The sequence below is a fragment of the Calidris pugnax genome, unplaced genomic scaffold, assembly GCF_001431845.1.
Source record: "Calidris pugnax isolate Ruff unplaced genomic scaffold, ASM143184v1 scaffold247, whole genome shotgun sequence".
Lineage (NCBI taxonomy): Eukaryota > Metazoa > Chordata > Aves > Charadriiformes > Scolopacidae > Calidris > Calidris pugnax.
In genome coordinates this window covers 1914067-1930525 of record NW_015090980.1, presented here as the reverse complement: position 1 = coordinate 1930525, position 16459 = coordinate 1914067, and the positions used below count along the sequence as shown (strand labels likewise).

The following is a 16459-nucleotide window of genomic DNA, read 5'->3' as shown; positions in this document are numbered from 1 at the left end:
TCCCTCCATCCCTCCCTCCATCCATCCCTCCATCCCTCCATCCCTGCATCCCGGCTGCTGATGGTACCCCGGCCTGGCTGCATCCCTGCTGATGTCCTGGCACCCAGCACCCCCCAGCACCCCCCAGCACCTCCTGTGTCTGATCCAGCCCATAATAACCGCTCAGTGATGGGCCCTTCTGCTGTTGCCACAGCAACTCGGCAGCCCAGCCAAAACGGTGATGCTCTGGCCTCGCACGGGCAGGACCGACACCCCCACCAGGGGCACGGCCACCCCGAAACCCACCCCGGGGAGGGGCAGCGTGGCCCCACCGCAGGGAAACTGAGGCACCATCCTGGCAGATCCCCCGAACGCCAGATGCCAGGACTCAGCCGGGCTAAAAATACCCTCCCGGGAGCGGTGGCGGAGCCGTGCAGGTGCGAGGCGCCGGCGGAGACGGACAGCTTGGCTGATGGGAGCTGACGCAGCCCCGGGCTCCGGCGCCACTTAATGAGCGGCCGAGGAGGTTTTATTTAAAGCCGGCGCTGGCTGCAGGACCCGCGTGGCCGGCAACGGACCGGGCAGTGGAGCTGCCGGTGGCCATGGGGCCGGGGCACGTTTCATCATCCCCTGGACTTGCCCTGAGCATCACTTGCCCGTCCACCCTTCCCCAAACCCTGCTCTGACCCCGAGCCCCAGATGGGCACCCAGGGGGTGATGCCCATCGCTGACCCCCTCTTCTTTACCAATGTCTTGTTCTAGGGGATTTTTGCCCCAAAACTGGGGCGGAGGGGACCTTCTTGTTGGGATGAGCTCCTTGCAGATAGGACATCTGCTACGGCAGAGGTAGGACATCTGCCACAGCAAAGAGAGCAGAGAAAGTTGGAGCAGGTGGGGGTGAGCATTGTTGGGGGGCTCAGCCATTGTTCCCTGCTCCTGGGCAGCCCCTTGCCAGCCTCTGGGCATGTCCTGGGGCATGAGATGCCCAACTCCAGCGCAGGCAGTGTTCCCTGCACAGGCGGTGGCTGAAGCAATTAGGGTGTAATTAGGTGAGGTTGATAATAATGACGCAGGCAGGGATGGTGGGCAGTGGTGGGGGGCACTGTGGGCTGGGTGCCATTGTCTGTCACCATGATGCCATGTCCTGGGCACTGTGTTCCCACCAGCACCTTGGTGCCGGGGACACTGTAATCCCTCTGTGACACCAGCAACATGGTGATCCCACGTCCAGGCACCCGTGAACCCCAGGACAGCCTGATCCCATGCCCAGGCACCCACCATTCCAGAAGCATCACCATCCCAAGGGCACTGCAATCCCATGCCCAGGCACCCATCATTCCAGGAGCATCACCATCCCAAGGGCACTGTGATCCCATGCCCAGGCACCCATCATCCCATGATCTCAGGGGCACCGTGACCCCCACGCATGGTGCTCCCCACAGTGTCTCACACCCCATGGCCCCCATAGCCAGGCAGCGAGGAGAGCACCTCCAGCTCCCCCCCCAGCTGGCAGAGCTGCCGGTGGCACCGCTGGGGTTGTATTTAGCCACAGCTGAAGAGGGTGGGAGGGGGACTTTTAGGAAAATCCTTTTTTCTTGGTGCTGGCATCACCTCCCAGATGCGAGCGTCCCCCCCTAATCGCTGGAGGTCGTGATGGGATGCAGGGTACATAGGTGACCCGGCGTGGCGGGCACCGGGGGACAGTGCTCGGGGTGGCCAAGCCAGCACCGGTGTGCAGGTGCCCTCCCGTGGCTGGCACGGGAACGGTGGGTGCGCCCTCACCCACAGCCCCCCACCATGTGGGCACCCCTGGGGGGTGGGGACACGCAGCGGGGAGCTCCTCCCACGCAGGGGGACAGGGTTGCTACCAACCAGGGACACCCTGATGTTCCCCCCAGAAACACAGCCTCAGCCCGGGAAAAAAAATATAATTAATTTTTAATGAGCAATTCCAGCAGCCAAGGGGCTGGAAACCCCATGGGAACCCTGGGTGGGTCAGGGTACCCCATGGCACCTACTGGGGCTGAGCTGGGGCCCCACAGCACAGCCTCACCACTGTGGGGCTGAGCCCCCCAGCACCCAGCCAGTGGTGGACCGACCCCCACGGGCCCACTGGTGTGGTACCAAGCCTGGGGAGCACCCATTGGGGTCCGGGTGTGGGCCGTGGGAGGGCACCCCACAGCACCCAGCTGCCTCCCAGCACCCATCCCATAGGGAAGGTGCCCCATAGCACCCGGCTGCACGCTGCATCCCCCCTAAGGGGAGCGTGCCCTCAGTGTATGGGGGTCCTGGAGACCCCATGGTGCAGGGCACTCCATCAGCACACGGCCGTGTCCTCTTCCTCTTCTTCCTCCTCCTCATACTCCTTGTTCTCCTCATCCTCATCCTCACTATCGGGCAGTTGCCCCGGGGGGGCAGGGGGGAAGGGGGGGCCGCGCTCCAGGTTGATGTAGGTGACGGCCAGGTTGACGTAGTGCTCACCCTCCAGCGTGGCCAGGACACGCTTCAGCTCGCCCACCAGGCCCGTGAAGGATGGTCTCTCCTCGGGCGCCGGCGCCCAGCAGCTCAGCATCACCCCGTACCTGCCCCAACACCCCAGTCAGCACTGCCAGCCCCCCGGGGACCACCCCCCTTCCCTCTCCACCACCCTGCCCACCCCCCAGCCCCACTCACAGGGTGTCGGGGCAGTGGTGGGGCTGTGGCAGGCGTCTCCCCCGCAGCAGGTAACGGGCCATGTCGTAGGGGTCCACCCCCGGGTACGGCGATGCCCCCCGCGTCAGCAGCTCCCACATGAGCACCCCGAAGGACCACTGCCGAGCAGAGAGCCACCATGGGGAGGCTGGGCAGGATGGGGACGGGGGGGACAGGGACGGGGGTGATGCCTACCACGTCTGACTTGGTGGTGAATTTTTGGGTCTGGAGGCTCTCCAGCGCCATCCACTTGACGGGCAGCTTGGCGTGGCGGTGCTGCTGGATGCTGTAGTACTCCTTGCCAAACACGTCCCGCGCCAGACCGAAGTCAGCCACCTTCACCGTCAGTGTCTCATCCAGCCTGCAGGACACCGTTTTGGGGGGGTGGTGGGGGCTACCAGGCAGCACCCCACCATGCCCAGCCCTAGACCCATGGGGTGACCCCACGGTGGGCTCCAGTGGGCATGGCCACACTCACATGCAGTTTCTGGCCGCCAGGTCACGATGGACAAACTTCTTCTGGGCCAGGTACTCCATGCCCAATGCCACCTGCAGCCCGAAGCCGATGAGGTCCTTCACCGTGGGGCTCTGCAGGGTGGGAGCAGTGAGCGGGGTGACCTCAGCTCCCTCCCATCTCCCCCTCCCCGGGGTGTCCCCGTACCCGCTCCTGGGCGCGGATGAAGTGTCGCAGGTCCCCATGGCGCATGTAGGGCAGGACGACGAGGGGCAGCCCGTGGCGGGGCAGGCACACCCCCAGCAGCGAGAGCACCTGGGGGTGGTGGAAGCTCTTCATGAGGATGCCCTCGCGCAGGAACTCCTCCACCTCCTCCACGTCCGTGATGCCTGCCGAGAGCCGAGCTGTGGGGTGTCCCGCTGCCATGCCGTGCCATGGGACCACGCCATGGGAGCGGGCGCTACTCACGGTGCAGGGACTTGATGGCGCAGTGGAGCTCCCCCAGCAGCGGGTCCATGTAGGTGCCATGGTAGACACTGCCAAAGTGCCCTGCGGGGACAGGCGGCATGAAGCTGGCACCACATGTGGCGAGAGGGTGATGCCACAGCCAAACCGAGTAGCGGCGTCACCTTTGCCGATGACCTGGTGGCGGTGGATGATGAGCCGCTCCTCAGGGATGAGGATGTCCTTCACCTCCTCCAGCAGCTCCGGCTGCAGGTCCTCCAGGCAGCAGGACATGGACCTGAGCAGGGGCACGGGGGACCCACCACCCGCCATGCCAGCACCGGCACCGACACCAGCGAGTCGTGCCCGTGGCCCCACCGGGCCGGGACTGCCTGCCGTGGGCAGCACTGCCGGGACAGGCAGAGGTGGGGTGAGGGGCTGGGCAGGCACCCAGCACCCCACCACCCGCCGGTGACACCCACTTACCCAACACCTCCCTGTAGTCCACGCCGGGGCGCTGGGTGGTGGTGGGGGGGTCGCTGCGGCCGGGCTGCACCAGCAGCTCCAGGTTCTCCGTCCCTGCAGACAGCAGCGTGGTGGGCAGGGGGTGGCACACCAGGGGGACCAGGGGACAGTGGGGCGCCCGGTGAGCGTGGCACTCACCCCCCCTCTTCCTCCATCGCCAGCGGAACAGCACGGCGGCCAGGATGCAGCAGACCGGGAAGGTGATGCTGGTGCCCAGGGCCAAGCTGGCAGCCAGGTCCAAGGAGGTGGCAGCGGGCAGCACCCAGCCCAGAGCCTTGCAAGCGCCGTTTATGCAGATCTGGGGGAGCAGGGGCTCAGCGGTGACGAGATGGGGGACACCGGGGGGGTTGGTCACCCACTCAGGGGGGTGCTTACCTCCACGGGAGCCCCATCTGGGGACAGGCGCAGCTCGCGGGGCAGGTGGCACGTCACCTCGTTATTCAGCACGTTGGGGTGGCAGTCCCGGCTCCCCACCGTCATGGTGATGTTCATGCAGGCGGCCACGGCGTCCAGCCCTAATTGCTGCCCGGACACAGCGCCCTGAGCCCCAGGGGTTCCCGGCAGTGGGGACCCCCCACCACCCCTGGCACACCCCCCACTGCCCCACATACGTGCACCTTGATCTCGTCCTTGCCAGGCTTGAGGTGGAGGCGACCACCTTCCTTCTCAAAGGGATAGACCTTGGGCCGGGGGTAGTAGCGGAGGCGGAAGAGCCAGCGGCCAGTGGTGCCATCCAGGAGGACGCTCAGGTTCCCCGGCGCCGTCTCCACCTTGCTCTCGAAGGGGAAGGCCGGGCTGCGGCACAGCAGCCGCCCCGGCGCCCGCGGGGTCTCGCACTCCTGCGGGAGGTGGGGGGGTTGCTGGGTGCCGCTGCAACTCAGTGCCCAGGGGACAAGGGACGGCAGGACAGGGGTAGGGGGGGTGTGCCAGCCTCCTGCCCCCCCAGTGCTTACCGTGGCTTCCGTCTTCACGGCGCCAGCTTCGAAGCGGATCTTGGCGCGATACACCGAGTCCAGGTGGGTGCCGATGATGGTCAGCATCGAGCCCCTGCAGTGGGCAGGGGTCAGCGCCCCAGGGTGCACATGGTCCCCCGGGTGCATGTGGCCCCCAGGGTTTAACGTGGTCTCTGGGGTGCACGTGGTCCCCAGGGTGCATGTGGCCCCCAAGGTTAACGTGGTCCCTAGGGTGCACACAGTCCCCAAGGTGCACATGGCCCTGGGGTACCCGTGGTCCCCAGGGTGCATGTGGTCCCTAGGGTGAACACAGTCCCCAAGGTGCACATGATCCTGAGATACCTGTGGTCCCCAGGGTGCACATGGTCCCCAGGGTGCACATGGTGCCCAAGGTGCACATGATCCGGGGGTACCTGTGGTCCCCGGGGTGCACATGGTCCCCGGGACACATGTGGTCCACAAAGTACATATGGTCCCTGTGGTGCACATGGTCCCTGGGGAGCGTGCAGTCCCCAGGGTGGCAGGTGGCCCCCAGGATTAAACACAGTCCCTGGGGTGCATGTGGTCCCCAGAGTCCATGTGGTCCTCAGGGTGCACGTGGTCCCTGGGGTGCACACAGTCCCCAAGGTGCAGGTGACCCCCAGGATTAACATAGTCCTCAGGGTGCAGGTGGTCCCCGGGGTGCACATGGTTCCTGGGGTGCATGCGGTCCCCAGCACCTCATCCAGCCTGGCCAGGGGGGTGGGGGAGTCTGGAGCTGAACCCCCCCAGGAGAAGGGAGCCCACATACTCACTCATAGCTGCAGTTGGGGTCGATGGCTGAAACGGAGGGGTTGGGGCGGTACTGGAAGGGCAGGGGGGCCGGGAACTCCTCTCCATCAATCCACAGGGACACCCAGGCTGCACCCAGGCCACCGGCGGCGGGAGCCGTGCACCGAATCACCCCATCGCCCTGCCTGGGGACACAGTGGCCATGGATGGAGGAGACAGTGGGACCACAGGGGGGGTCCCATGCCTGTCCCTGTGCCAGGGACTCTGCGGTGCCCAGTGAGGGGAGGGCAGGGACATACCTGGGCTGCCCGGCCAGGGGGCACTCGGAGCCATTGACCAATACCCGCCAGCTGCTCCCTGCTGAGAGGTGGGTGCCATGGAGCGAGAGGTGGGTGCCACCCCCCTGGGGGCCAAACGGGGGGTGCAGGGTGTTGATGTGGGGCTCCTGGGTAGAGACAGCATCAAGTAGGTGGGTGGGTGAGCCAACCCCCCTCAAAACCCAGCCAGGGGTGACTGCCAGCGTGGGGCCATACCACGAAGACGAAGCCACCGAGGGTGGACGAGCCATGGATGTGGAAGCCAGAAGGTCCAGCAGGTTCATTCACAGTGAGCACCACATCGGCTGGGCCCCCCATCACCGTCGTCCCCCCCGGCTCCAGCTCACACACCAGCACATCCACAAAGTCCTTGAGGCGGGAAGCGGGCAGGGGTCTGTGGGGTGGTGATAGGAGGTCAGCCCTGGGCTGGGGGGCCGCCCCAGACCCCTCTCTGCTGCCATCACCCCCCCAGTACCCCCAGGCACCTGAGGCTCTTGCTCTCCTCCGGCAGCACGGCGCAGCCTCGCTGTCCCACCATCACCTGGTAGGCACTGGGGGGGCTGCGGCGGGGGTCGAGGTCCAGGCGGGAGTGGAAGGTCATGCCGCAGAGTGTCACCCGTGTCCGGCCCCGCAGCGGGGCGCTCCGGGGATGGAACTGCGGGAGAGACACCTGCATCACCCCCAGCCCCAAAAGTCCGGTGACAGATGGTGGGTTTGGAAAGCCCCTTCCCCAAGAGGTGCAACATCCCGGGGAAGGGGTCTCCAGGTGGAGGAAAGGTCCCACCACGCGCCACCCCGTTTGCCACCTCCCTCCCCATCCAAGTGCCCGAGGGGTGCAGGGGGGGGACACCGGCGCAGACCTACGTCAGTGAGGACAGGTGGGCAGCTGTCCTGGACCCAGAGGCCGGTGCATTCATGGCGGCGTGTGCATCCATCTCCACACCAGCCGCAGCCCATGAAGCGCTCGGCCCGCAGGCAGCGCTGGCACGTGGAGAAGTGGTGGCAGCCAGGGCCGGTGACGTTCAGGCGCCACACCTGGGGATGGAGAGCAGAGGTGAGTGGGGCATGTGGGGCTCAGCACCCACCCCCGCGTCCCCCCCTGGACCCCTTCGCTCACCTTGGTGCCAGCAGCGAAGAACAACGAGTCGTTCTGGAGCACCATGGCACCCTGCACCGGCACGGGCTCCCCCAGGGAGAAGTTGGCCAAGGTGAGGAGGTAGGAGCTGGAGCGCTGGAGGACCATCTGCAACAGGGCAGAGCGGGGGGCTGAGCACACCCCCCACCCTGCTGGAACCCCCCACCCTGCTGAGACCCCCCCATCCCACCTGGAATATGCGTCCCTCCGTTGTGCCCAGGTGGGCCACGGTGACGTCCCCCAGGGCGGTGACGAAGATGGAGGTGAGGAGGACACCGGCGAGGTGCCCGTTGAACAGATCCACCTTATAGGAGGTGGCGGGGACCAGGGTGGGCTTGTCCCAGCATCTGGTGTTGACCACTGGTGCTGAGAGGTTCACCTGCAGACAGATGCAGGGTGGGTGCCTCAAAGCCAGCTCCAACACCGTGACCCCTCACGGGTGGGCACGGGCTCCAGCTGTGAGATATTTTGGGGAGCACCTCGATTGCCCAGACTCCCCTCCGGGATGGGAAAACTTTGGGGGAAAAAACCATATCCGTGGCTCCTTCCGCAATCCCTGCGCAGCGTCAGATCCTGCCCTCCCCTCCCACCCCATCTGGAGGTGGTTATGGGTCAGCAGTCAGCTGTCTGCTCCGCACGTGGGAAGACGGAGGGGGGGGGATTTGGCTGCACCTCGCCCCACGCCTGGCTGAGAACACCCAAACTCGTGTCACGGGTGCTTGTCAGGACCCTGCCTGCAGAGGGGACCCTGCCGCTGCACCCACCCATCCCCATCCCCGGCCACGCTGGGGCTTGTCCCTGGGACACGGTGTTCCTGCCCCGTGGCTGCTGCGGCAGACGAGAAACTCTGGTGACTAATTGTGCTTCCGCCCGCGGTTTATTTGCCCAGAGAAGGCGGTGGCTGCGGGGCCGGGGGGGGCAAGGCGGGTGCACCGAGGCCCCGCGGCTTCCCCGTCCCCCCCACACATAAACAAGCTGGAGAGGGTGGCCATCAACAACCCGCTGGTGGGGACAGTCCCCACGGGGGCCAGAGATGGGGCAGCCACATGGAGGAGCGGGACTTTTGGCACGGTGCGTGGCAAGCGGAGGTGTGCCCGTGTGCCAGGACACGTGTCTGTGGCACACAGCGTGGGGTGCCCGGGGTGGGGAGCACTGCTGGATCCTCACCTGCACCCTACCTCCTCGCTGGGCGGCTGGTGGGGCTGACTCACACCTGGGTGATGCCTCTCTCCCCCTGCCCAACCCACCCCCCCGGGTCCACCTCACTTCACCAGTGCTTCCCAGCATCCCAGAGCCACCTCCCCACATCCCAGCTGACCCCCCAGCCCGCCCCCCTCAAGGGATGGACATGGGGCAGAGGACTCACGTTGTGCGGGCAGTACTCCTCGGGCTGGAAGAAGCTGAGCCCCCGCAGCAGGGGCTGGTGGCCGGTGCCGCAGCACTTCTCCATGCCCTCCTCCATGGCCTGGTTGAGGAGGTGGAGGGGGAAGGCGCAGACGGCCGAGTCCTCCCGCGGCACCCGGCTCTCCGGCCGGCTCTCGGCGAAGGCTCCGAAGAGCACGGTGTCGGTGTGGTTGATGCCGAGCTCGCGGGCCAGGCGGGCGCCGGGGCGGGTGGCGTGGGCGGCCTGCAGCACGTTGTAGGTGACGTCGCGCTCGGTGTCCCCTTCCACGCTGCGTCGTCGCCGTCGCCGCTTGGACTCGAAGCGGCAGTCGAGGACGAGCTCGCGGTAGCGGCGGAGGTCGTGCTCCTGGGTGCTGAGCCGTGCCAGGCGCGTGTGGTACGTCGCCGAGCCCGGCCGCTCTGGCTGCACCGTCAGGAGGTAGACGCGGTCGCCATCGGTGAAGGAGTGCACGTAGTGGATGGTGTAGTTGTCCCGGTATGGTGGCAGCACCGTCAGCCACTGCAAGTTATCCGAAAAGCCGTCCAAGGTGCCCTTCAGCCTGCGGATGGACACCGACTGCGGGCTGTACCGTGCTGCCACGCTGCTGTTGATGGTGGAGCCGAGGTAGAAGAAAGAGGCGTAGGAGGTGGCCACCACGGTGGCGGTGGTCCCCAAGGGGCTGGCCACGCAGTCGGGGCAGAACGTAGCGGTGTTGCCCCTGGCCGAGTACAGGCAGCGTGTGGTTGTGATGGCCACCTTGCCATCCTGCACCTCCAGCTGGTGCTGGTAGCACAGCCCGTGCCGCGTCGTGCCGCAGCTGTACAGCCACGGCTCCAACGGGTCCAGCAGCAGCAGGACGTTGTCCGTGTCCTCGGGACCTTCCGTGGTGGCTGGGCACAGGCGGCAGATCTCGCACTCGGAGCTGCCCACCGGGCCAGTGACGAGGACAGAGAGGACGTCCAGGTCGGGGCTGGCCAGCAGGATGCGGTTGCGAAGGGCCACGAAGATGGCAGCCGGGCCGGAGGAGTCGGTGAAGACGGCCACGTTCTGCACGGGGCTGCCGGCGTCGAGGCTGGGCAGCACGTAGGGGACGGAGAAGTTCCTGGTGGAGCTGTAGGGGATGCGGGGGCACTGCCAGGTGCCGGCACCCGGTGGGGCCAGGGCGAGCATCAGTAAGAGGAACACGCAGCACGATGGCCCCATGCTGTGCGGTGCCACCACCATGGGGTTATGGATGGTGCTCAGCACCGAGTGGGGTCAGGACGCGCGGAGGACAGGTCACCATCACATCTGCCAAGGGAAAGGAGAAAGGGTTTTACCAACTTTGGTTTGGTGAGGGGACACTGCCACAGCCGGGTGTGGGGCAGGGGGTGCCAGGGTCATCCGGGGCCAGGTGGGAGAGGAGGTGAAGAGAGGAGGTGAAGAGAAGAGGTGAAGAGCAGGAGGTGAAGAGCAGGAGGTGAAGTCAAGCTGCCTGCGGCAGGGGGGACAAATCCTGCCTGCTGCCACCTCCCAGACACCGTCACCTGCCCCCGGGGGCATCCCTGCCCTGCATGAACCCACCGAACCCCCTCCTGGGCGGACCTTGCCAGCCCCCCGGGGACAAGGACCCCGAGGGCCCCCCCGAGAGAGCAACGGGGACAGGGGGTCTCCGCAGGACTGGGACAAGTCCCCTGCCAGCCCCCAGCGACGAGGACCCCGACATACCCCCGGCGGCGGGTCCCGTCCCCCCTCCCCGCTACAACTCACCGGATCCGGTAACCGTCCCCAGCCGGGGCGGGGGGGGGTCTCCGTCGGGTCCGGCTGCCCCCGCCGGTGCCGAGCTCTCACCTGGGCGCTGCCGTTCCGTGCCGTGCCGTGCCGTGCCGGGGCCGGGCCGGGCCGGAGCAGGCGAGATGGGACGGGGCGGGACGGGGCGGAGCGGCCGGGCCCTGCCCCCGGAGCGCTTGGGGCTCCCCGAGGGACGGCACCGACACAGCCAACCGGGGGCTGCTCAGGGGAAGAAGGAGCCCCGGGGGGACACACGGTTCCCGGAGGGATGCAGGGCACCCCGGGGGGGACAAGTTTTGGGTGGGCACGGTGCCCGGCGGGAGGGGGGTGAGAGCTGAGACCCCTAACGAGGACACGGGGTGTAGGGCTGGCACGGTGCTTTGGGTGCCCGTCACAGCCCGGTGGCGAAGGGGTGGCTGCCAGGGGGTCCCCAGGTGGGCGGGAGGCAGCTGCCAGCACCCCGGGGTGCATGTGGGGTGGGGGACACTGGCACCCGTTGGCCCCTCTGCCGCAGCCTGTGGCCCTGCTGGCACCGGTGACAGCGGCTGTCACCACCCTGGCACACGGAGTTGCCGCTTTCTTGAAGCTGCCCGCGGTGGCAACTCACTTCCAGGCTGGTGGGGCAACCTTCTAGGGGGTGCAGCAAGATCAGCATGGGGTTCCCCACTTGGGGGGCAAGAGAAGGGCCGGGGTAACCACAGCTTTGCCATCAGAGCCATGGGGGTTATGCCAGTTGTGCCCATTCTTTGCCTCACGTCCCTTTCTCCCCCCTCATCGAGGGCTGCCCGCGGTGGCAGGAGGTGCTGGCACTTGCTGCTGCTCCCAGGGAGGGAGGAAGATGCTTTTTTCATCCCAACACACCCCACAGATTTGCCTCTCCGAGCGCCCCGCTGCCTTCAGGCCATGGGGCTGGAGGTTCCCAGCTGCGCCCGGGGAATTTCTCCTCCATCTGAGCAGGGCGCTGCCTCCGGGAGGACTTTGGTCCAAGGAGGGGCCCAACATATCCAAAACGGGCTCCCTGGCCACCTGGCCAGCCCCAGCCCTCCCCGGCAGGGTTGTGCAAGGCCCCGGGAGTTGCGCTGGCCCCGTGCCTTACCCAACAGCTCCTTCCTCCGCCTGCGCCTCTCCCGCTCCCGGTTTCGACATGAGCTGGCCCCGGCCAGCTCAGCCCGGGGTTTTCTCCGCTCCCACCCTCCGGCGCAGCCAGCGCGGCCCCAGCTGCCTCACACTGCTCCCCAGCGGCTTTCTCATACCCAAAATTGGACCAGATTTTCCCCCCCCCACCAAGCTTGGCCATTTGCCCCCTTTCCCCTCCCCAGTCGACACCCATAAATGCGACAAGACTCTACGTAGGGTCCAGATAATGTTTATGAGCAAAGACAAGCGGTTACACTCTGGCAGGAGCATAAATACGGGAGCAGAGTCCCTGCTCTTGCCCTGCCGGGTCCTTCCCAGCTCCCTCGGTGTCTTGGTGCCACCCTGGTGGCTTTGTCCCTCCTTGGACACCGGTCCCAGTGCCCGCCAGGCAGCCCTAAAACGTGGGGTCGGGCGGTGCCCCCAGCGTTCATGGGCGCTCAGCCCCACACCAGTGCCTGGGGACGGTCAGGAAGGAGGTGGCCCCTGTGCAGCAAGCTCAGCATGGCTGGCTCGAGGGGCTGGTTTTGGGGGGCAGGTGCCCCCGTGCCAAAGGGAAGACCCTCCTCAGGCTGGGGGGCACCAGAGCCCCATGTCAGAGGGATCTCCAGGGGGTTGCACTTGAGCCCACTCCTCTGGGGTCCACTGCCCAGGAGCCAGCACACGAGCCCACAAGCACCCCAAAGGGCACCCCGAGTCTCTCCGGGGCTGCTCTGTGTCCCCATGGGGTCACGGGCAGGAAGGGGCCAGGCCCACACAGATGCCAAACAGGGGACAAACCTGCCGGGACCCAGCTCCTCCAGGGCAGAGGGATGGGCATTGCATGTCCCCGGGCCAGCCCTGTCCCCCCACCTTGGTGGTGTCACCCGCCACCTGCGGGCACGGCAGCACAGAGGTCCCCTGAGCACTGCCACATCTCCCCCCAAGGATCCCCACCTTGGCACAGCCACGGGATGGCAGAGAAAGGAGTATGCCAGGCACAGGCAGCAGGGCCCAGGGGCTCAGCTCCCCTCCAGCAACCTGGGCTACAGGCAGCCCCACTCCAGGACCCCCACAACCCGGCAGCCACAGAGGAACGGCAGCCCCCTTCCCCACCCCCCTGCTCCCAAACTGGGGGGCACTGCCTGCAGATGAGAGAAAGTCCAGCTCACCCCTTCCCCAGACAGCTCTGCACCCCGACTCTAACCCCCAGCTTGGCCAGTCCCACGGGTGGGTTTCCCCGTGCTCTGGGGTCCCACCATGCCCTCTCCCCTGGACTCACGGCCCGGGCTTCCCCGGGGGGACGGGCTCCCCAACACAGCGGGGGCCTCCCCCCCGGCTGGCACCATGCCCTGGGCGATGCCTGTCAGTATGTTTGGGGTGTGAGGATGAATAGTCGGTCTTCCTCCTTGCGGATCCACTTCATGAGCTTGTTGACAGCACTGATGGCACCAGCCTTGGTGCCCAGGGGACTGTAGCACACGTAGAGCTCGAAGGCGTTGGTTACCTGGGTGAAAAAACAGGGTACAGGCTGGGCACACGCTTGCACCCCACTTGGGGCTGGCCCTGCATCCTCCCCCCACCATGGGAATGGGTACCAGCATGGGGGCTCTGGTGCAGGGACATGGGGTGCCAGCAGGGTACCCCAAATGGGTGGCACCTGCTTTGCTCCGAAGTGGGGGGAGCGAACCCCAGGGTTTGTGCCCAGAGTGGGTTTTCTCCTCAGCACTGGGGAGCTCACGACAGCGCATGGCACAGCTCTTGGTGCCAGAGCTCTGCTGCTATCCCTGGCACAGGGGTACACGGCGGCAAGGCTGACCCCCCAAAAGGACCACGCGTGGGCCAGGGGCCACCCTGGGGACCACAGAGTTGGTGCTGTGTTGTGCCACCACCCCCTCACTCCACCACACGTCACCAGAGAAGACAGGGCCACCTGAACCCCACAGACAGCCCTTACCCAAGCCAGGAGGTTCTCACGGGGGCCTGTGAAGTAGATGTTCTTCAGGGGACGCGAAGAGTTGTGGGCCCGGCTGTGGAGGTACTGGTAGAGCCCCAAGAGCCTTTCCTTCTCCTCCTCCTGCACGTAGGGTGCCTCAATCTCGGGGCTGTAGGAACACAGCACCCCGTTAGCCCCCCGGAGAAGGGGATTTATGGAGAAGGCCCGATGCCCCACGCCACGGCCTTGGCCTGACCGTTTCCTGGGGGCCTCACCTGGTGAAGAGCCCAGAGCTCTTAGACTTGTAGATGAAGTGCCGGAGGTCGGGGATGCCCACCTGGGCAACGCTGTAGAAGGGGGTACGCAGGGCCTCCTGCAGAGCGTGGTGCACCCCCCGCCGCCGCAGGCGCTCCTGGAAGCGCCGCTTACAGTCGGAGACAGTGAAGAAGTCCTCGCGGTCGGTGGAGACCAGCAGGAGGCACAGGTCCATCTCCTGCTCCAGGTAGGAGATGTGGGCGTGGAAGAAGCCACTAGAGTTGAACTTGGGGAGGCAAATAGGAGTCCAGGCTTCACCCTCCCGGAAGGAGGAAGAAGAGCTGATGAGGTTGAAGAGCAGATGGAGGTCAATAGGGTGGAGGAACTGATCCTTCTTCCTCACAAGAGACACCAGCTGGTTCCCTGACAGGAGGATGGAGAAGACCAGGCTCTTGGCCTTGGCCTGCTGGAGGCTGGTGCTGACAGCGTCCCGAACGCTGGCGGCCAGGGGCAGGCAGCGCACGGCACCCATGAGGAAGCTGGGGTCGTGGGCCATGAGGTCCAGCAGGTTGTCGGTGATGCGCTCGGAGCCCGCCAGGAGCCTGCGCAGGTCGTAGTTCTGCTTCTGCTGGAAGATGTGGTTGAGCTGGGTCCAGGTGAGCAGGCTCAGGATCTGGTAGTAGATGTAGAGCAGCTCGTGGGCGATCTCCTGCTCTGACTGCCGGGTCCGCGCCACTGCCACCAGCACCAGCGGGCTCCTCCGCACGAAGACCACCTTGTAGCCATCTGTTTGGGAAGGAGTCCCCGGGGGGGCCAGGGACAGACCTGTAAGCCTGGTGCCCCCGGGCTGCAAGAGAAAGCCAGGCTGCAGCCTCCCCCCCAGCAACCCATCTGCTCCTGGGGACAGCTAAGGTGGCCCACAGTAGCAGGAGCACAGCCAGGCAGGTGACACCCCCTCGTCCCACCCCCACCTTGGGGCGGTACCTGCGTGGATGGACCGGATGGCATTTTTCTCAGCCTCCAGGAAGGACACCAGGGCCATCATGACCCCCATGGTGCTGGAGAGGGCCTCCTCGGAGCCGTAGCGGGAGTACACGGGCTTGCCCGCCTCGCTCAGCACGAAGACGTGCTTGCGGTGCATGCGCCAGGCGTCCATGGTCACGTCCTCCTCCTCCTTCCCCGACAGCACCGAGTCGCGGCGGGTGGTCTGCGGGGATGGCTCCAGCTTCCCCTCCTTGCTCTGCCTCATCTCCTCCTCCAGGTCGAGGGCCATGCCCGTGAGCTGCGTGCTCAGCTCGCTGAAGTCCTTGCTGATCTGCTCCATGCTGGTGGGCTCGCCCGGTTCCCCCTGCCTCTCCTCCGGGCTCCGCGCCGCCGCCGCCCCGTCCTCGGGACTCGTCAGGTCCTCATAGGAGCGGGTGTGCACGAACATGGCTCCCTCCTGGCCCGCCCCTGGGAACAACGGGCCGTGCAGCGTCCGTCCGCCTGTCCCCCACGTCGAGACAGCGGGCGGACGGAGGGTGCAAAAGGGGCTGGGGGTTGCAGGGAGGGACCTGCCCTCCTGTCCCCATCCTGCGGCACCCATGAGTGGGGGTCCTGCTGGTGGGGAGTCACCAATGGGCCTGTCTCCCCCCACCTGTGGGGCTGTGGTGGGCGCAGCTCGCACAATGAGGAGCTGCTTTCTTTTTCCCCTGGTTTACCCAAAACAGCGAGCTCTGCCCCATACCTGGCTCTGTCCCCTGCGCCAGCCCCGGCGTGGGGCTCTCGGACCGCTCCGCGTGCTGCCCATCTCCCGGCGCCAGGGACCCGTTGGGCACTTCCCAGCCTTTCTTCTTGTGGACATCCGCAGCCATTCCTCAGGGGCAGGACCTGCGTGTGACCCACAGCCTCACCCTCCTGTTCCCTCACCCACAAAACCGGTCCCCAAAATGCTCTGTTTTTGAGCCGGGGCCGCGCATCCAGCATCCTCGGCCCCATCCTGCTGGCTCAGCAGGCAGCACCGAGCCCTGGTGAGACGTCAGGAAAGCCGCTCTAATCCAGCAGGATTTCCTCCCGCCTGCGGCCCCAGCTCCTTCCAGCCCCCTGGGCCTCGGCACCTTTCATCCAGGCTTGGCCCCGATTTCCCCCGAGCTCCAGGAAAGCCGCTCAGCCTCCATCCGCCGTGTCCGGGCAGCCAGGGGGAAGGGAACCGGCCCCGGATGGGGCTGGTCCCCACACACCGACCATCCCAGCGCCCTCATGTTTGCAAAGGGCGGGTTTTATGGCCCTCCTTGGCCTGGATTAGGTGGCTGAGATGAGGCCAGGCTGGTTGGCGCTCCTCCTGAGGTCAGGGTCGCTCAGACGGCGTAACCCACTGTGAGAGGGGCGACCACTTGAGCCCCTGCCCCGTGGGTCAGCCCTCCGGCGTGGAGGGCAGAGCCTGCCCGTGCCTCCAACCCCCGCCTGGGGAAACCGGCCCCAAAGTGAACTCACAGGCACAGAAGCGAAACCGGCAGCGGGAAGCCAGGCTGACCCCGGGGCCGCTTCGGTGCCAGACCCTCTCCAGCCTCCGAAACCAGCCGGCGGAGAGGCCCCGGGATCCCAGCTTTGCTCGGTGACCTCTCCCGCCAGACCCAGCAGGTAGCACCACACCTGGGGGGGGCTGGAGGGGCACACCCCGACCCCAAAAGCCCGTGACACCCCCCAGTCCTGGAGGGTGCTGGGGTTGTGGGATTAGGGCCTGGCCCTCGCCC

At 66.4% G+C, this 16459-nt stretch overlaps 2 protein-coding genes across 2 annotated transcripts; both read right to left on the bottom strand.

Moving 5' to 3' along the window:
* Positions 1 to 1928: 1928 nt before the first annotated feature.
* Positions 1929 to 10487, bottom strand: MST1R (macrophage stimulating 1 receptor). Its single transcript, XM_014953518.1, has 21 exons — positions 10403 to 10487; positions 8636 to 9943; positions 7460 to 7648; positions 7252 to 7377; positions 6999 to 7169; positions 6620 to 6789; positions 6351 to 6528; positions 6117 to 6262; positions 5841 to 6002; positions 5047 to 5140; positions 4705 to 4932; positions 4469 to 4615; positions 4232 to 4391; positions 4055 to 4147; positions 3754 to 3975; positions 3593 to 3673; positions 3332 to 3513; positions 3149 to 3258; positions 2866 to 3031; positions 2653 to 2789; positions 1929 to 2561 (listed from the first exon to the last, which is right to left on the bottom strand). The coding sequence occupies exons 2-21, from the start codon at positions 9875 to 9877 to the stop codon at positions 2297 to 2299; spliced, it is 4269 nt and encodes a 1422-aa protein (XP_014809004.1). The 5' UTR covers positions 9878 to 9943; positions 10403 to 10487; the 3' UTR covers positions 1929 to 2296.
* Positions 10488 to 11773: 1286 nt separating this feature from the next.
* On the bottom strand, positions 11774 to 15959 carry MON1A (MON1 homolog A, secretory trafficking associated). The gene is made up of 6 exons (XM_014953583.1): positions 15824 to 15959; positions 15454 to 15596; positions 14712 to 15179; positions 13748 to 14513; positions 13494 to 13641; positions 11774 to 13043 (listed from the first exon to the last, which is right to left on the bottom strand). The coding sequence occupies exons 2-6, from the start codon at positions 15578 to 15580 to the stop codon at positions 12903 to 12905; spliced, it is 1650 nt and encodes a 549-aa protein (XP_014809069.1). The 5' UTR covers positions 15581 to 15596; positions 15824 to 15959; the 3' UTR covers positions 11774 to 12902.
* Positions 15960 to 16459: the final 500 nt, after the last annotated feature.

Bases quoted from the DNA above. Each gene is read 5' to 3' on its own strand.
- MST1R (XM_014953518.1), bottom strand. From the start codon at position 9,877: ATGGTGGTGGCACCGCACAGCATGGGGCCATCGTGCTGCGTGTTCCTC. The intron at 4,148-4,231 runs GTGAGTGCCACG...TGCTGTCTGCAG, and splicing joins GCGATGGAGGAAGAGGGGGG to GGACGGAGAACCTGGAGCTG. The intron at 2,562-2,652 runs GTGAGTGGGGCT...GTGTTGGGGCAG, and splicing joins CACCACTGCCCCGACACCCT to GTACGGGGTGATGCTGAGCT.
- MON1A (XM_014953583.1), bottom strand. From the start codon at position 15,580: ATGGCTGCGGATGTCCACAAGAAGAAAGGCTGGGAAGTGCCCAACGGG. The intron at 15,180-15,453 runs GTATGGGGCAGA...CGTTGTTCCCAG, and splicing joins GGCGCAGGGGACAGAGCCAG to GGGCGGGCCAGGAGGGAGCC. The intron at 13,044-13,493 runs GTAAGGGCTGTC...TTTTTCACCCAG, and splicing joins GTGAGAACCTCCTGGCTTGG to GTAACCAACGCCTTCGAGCT.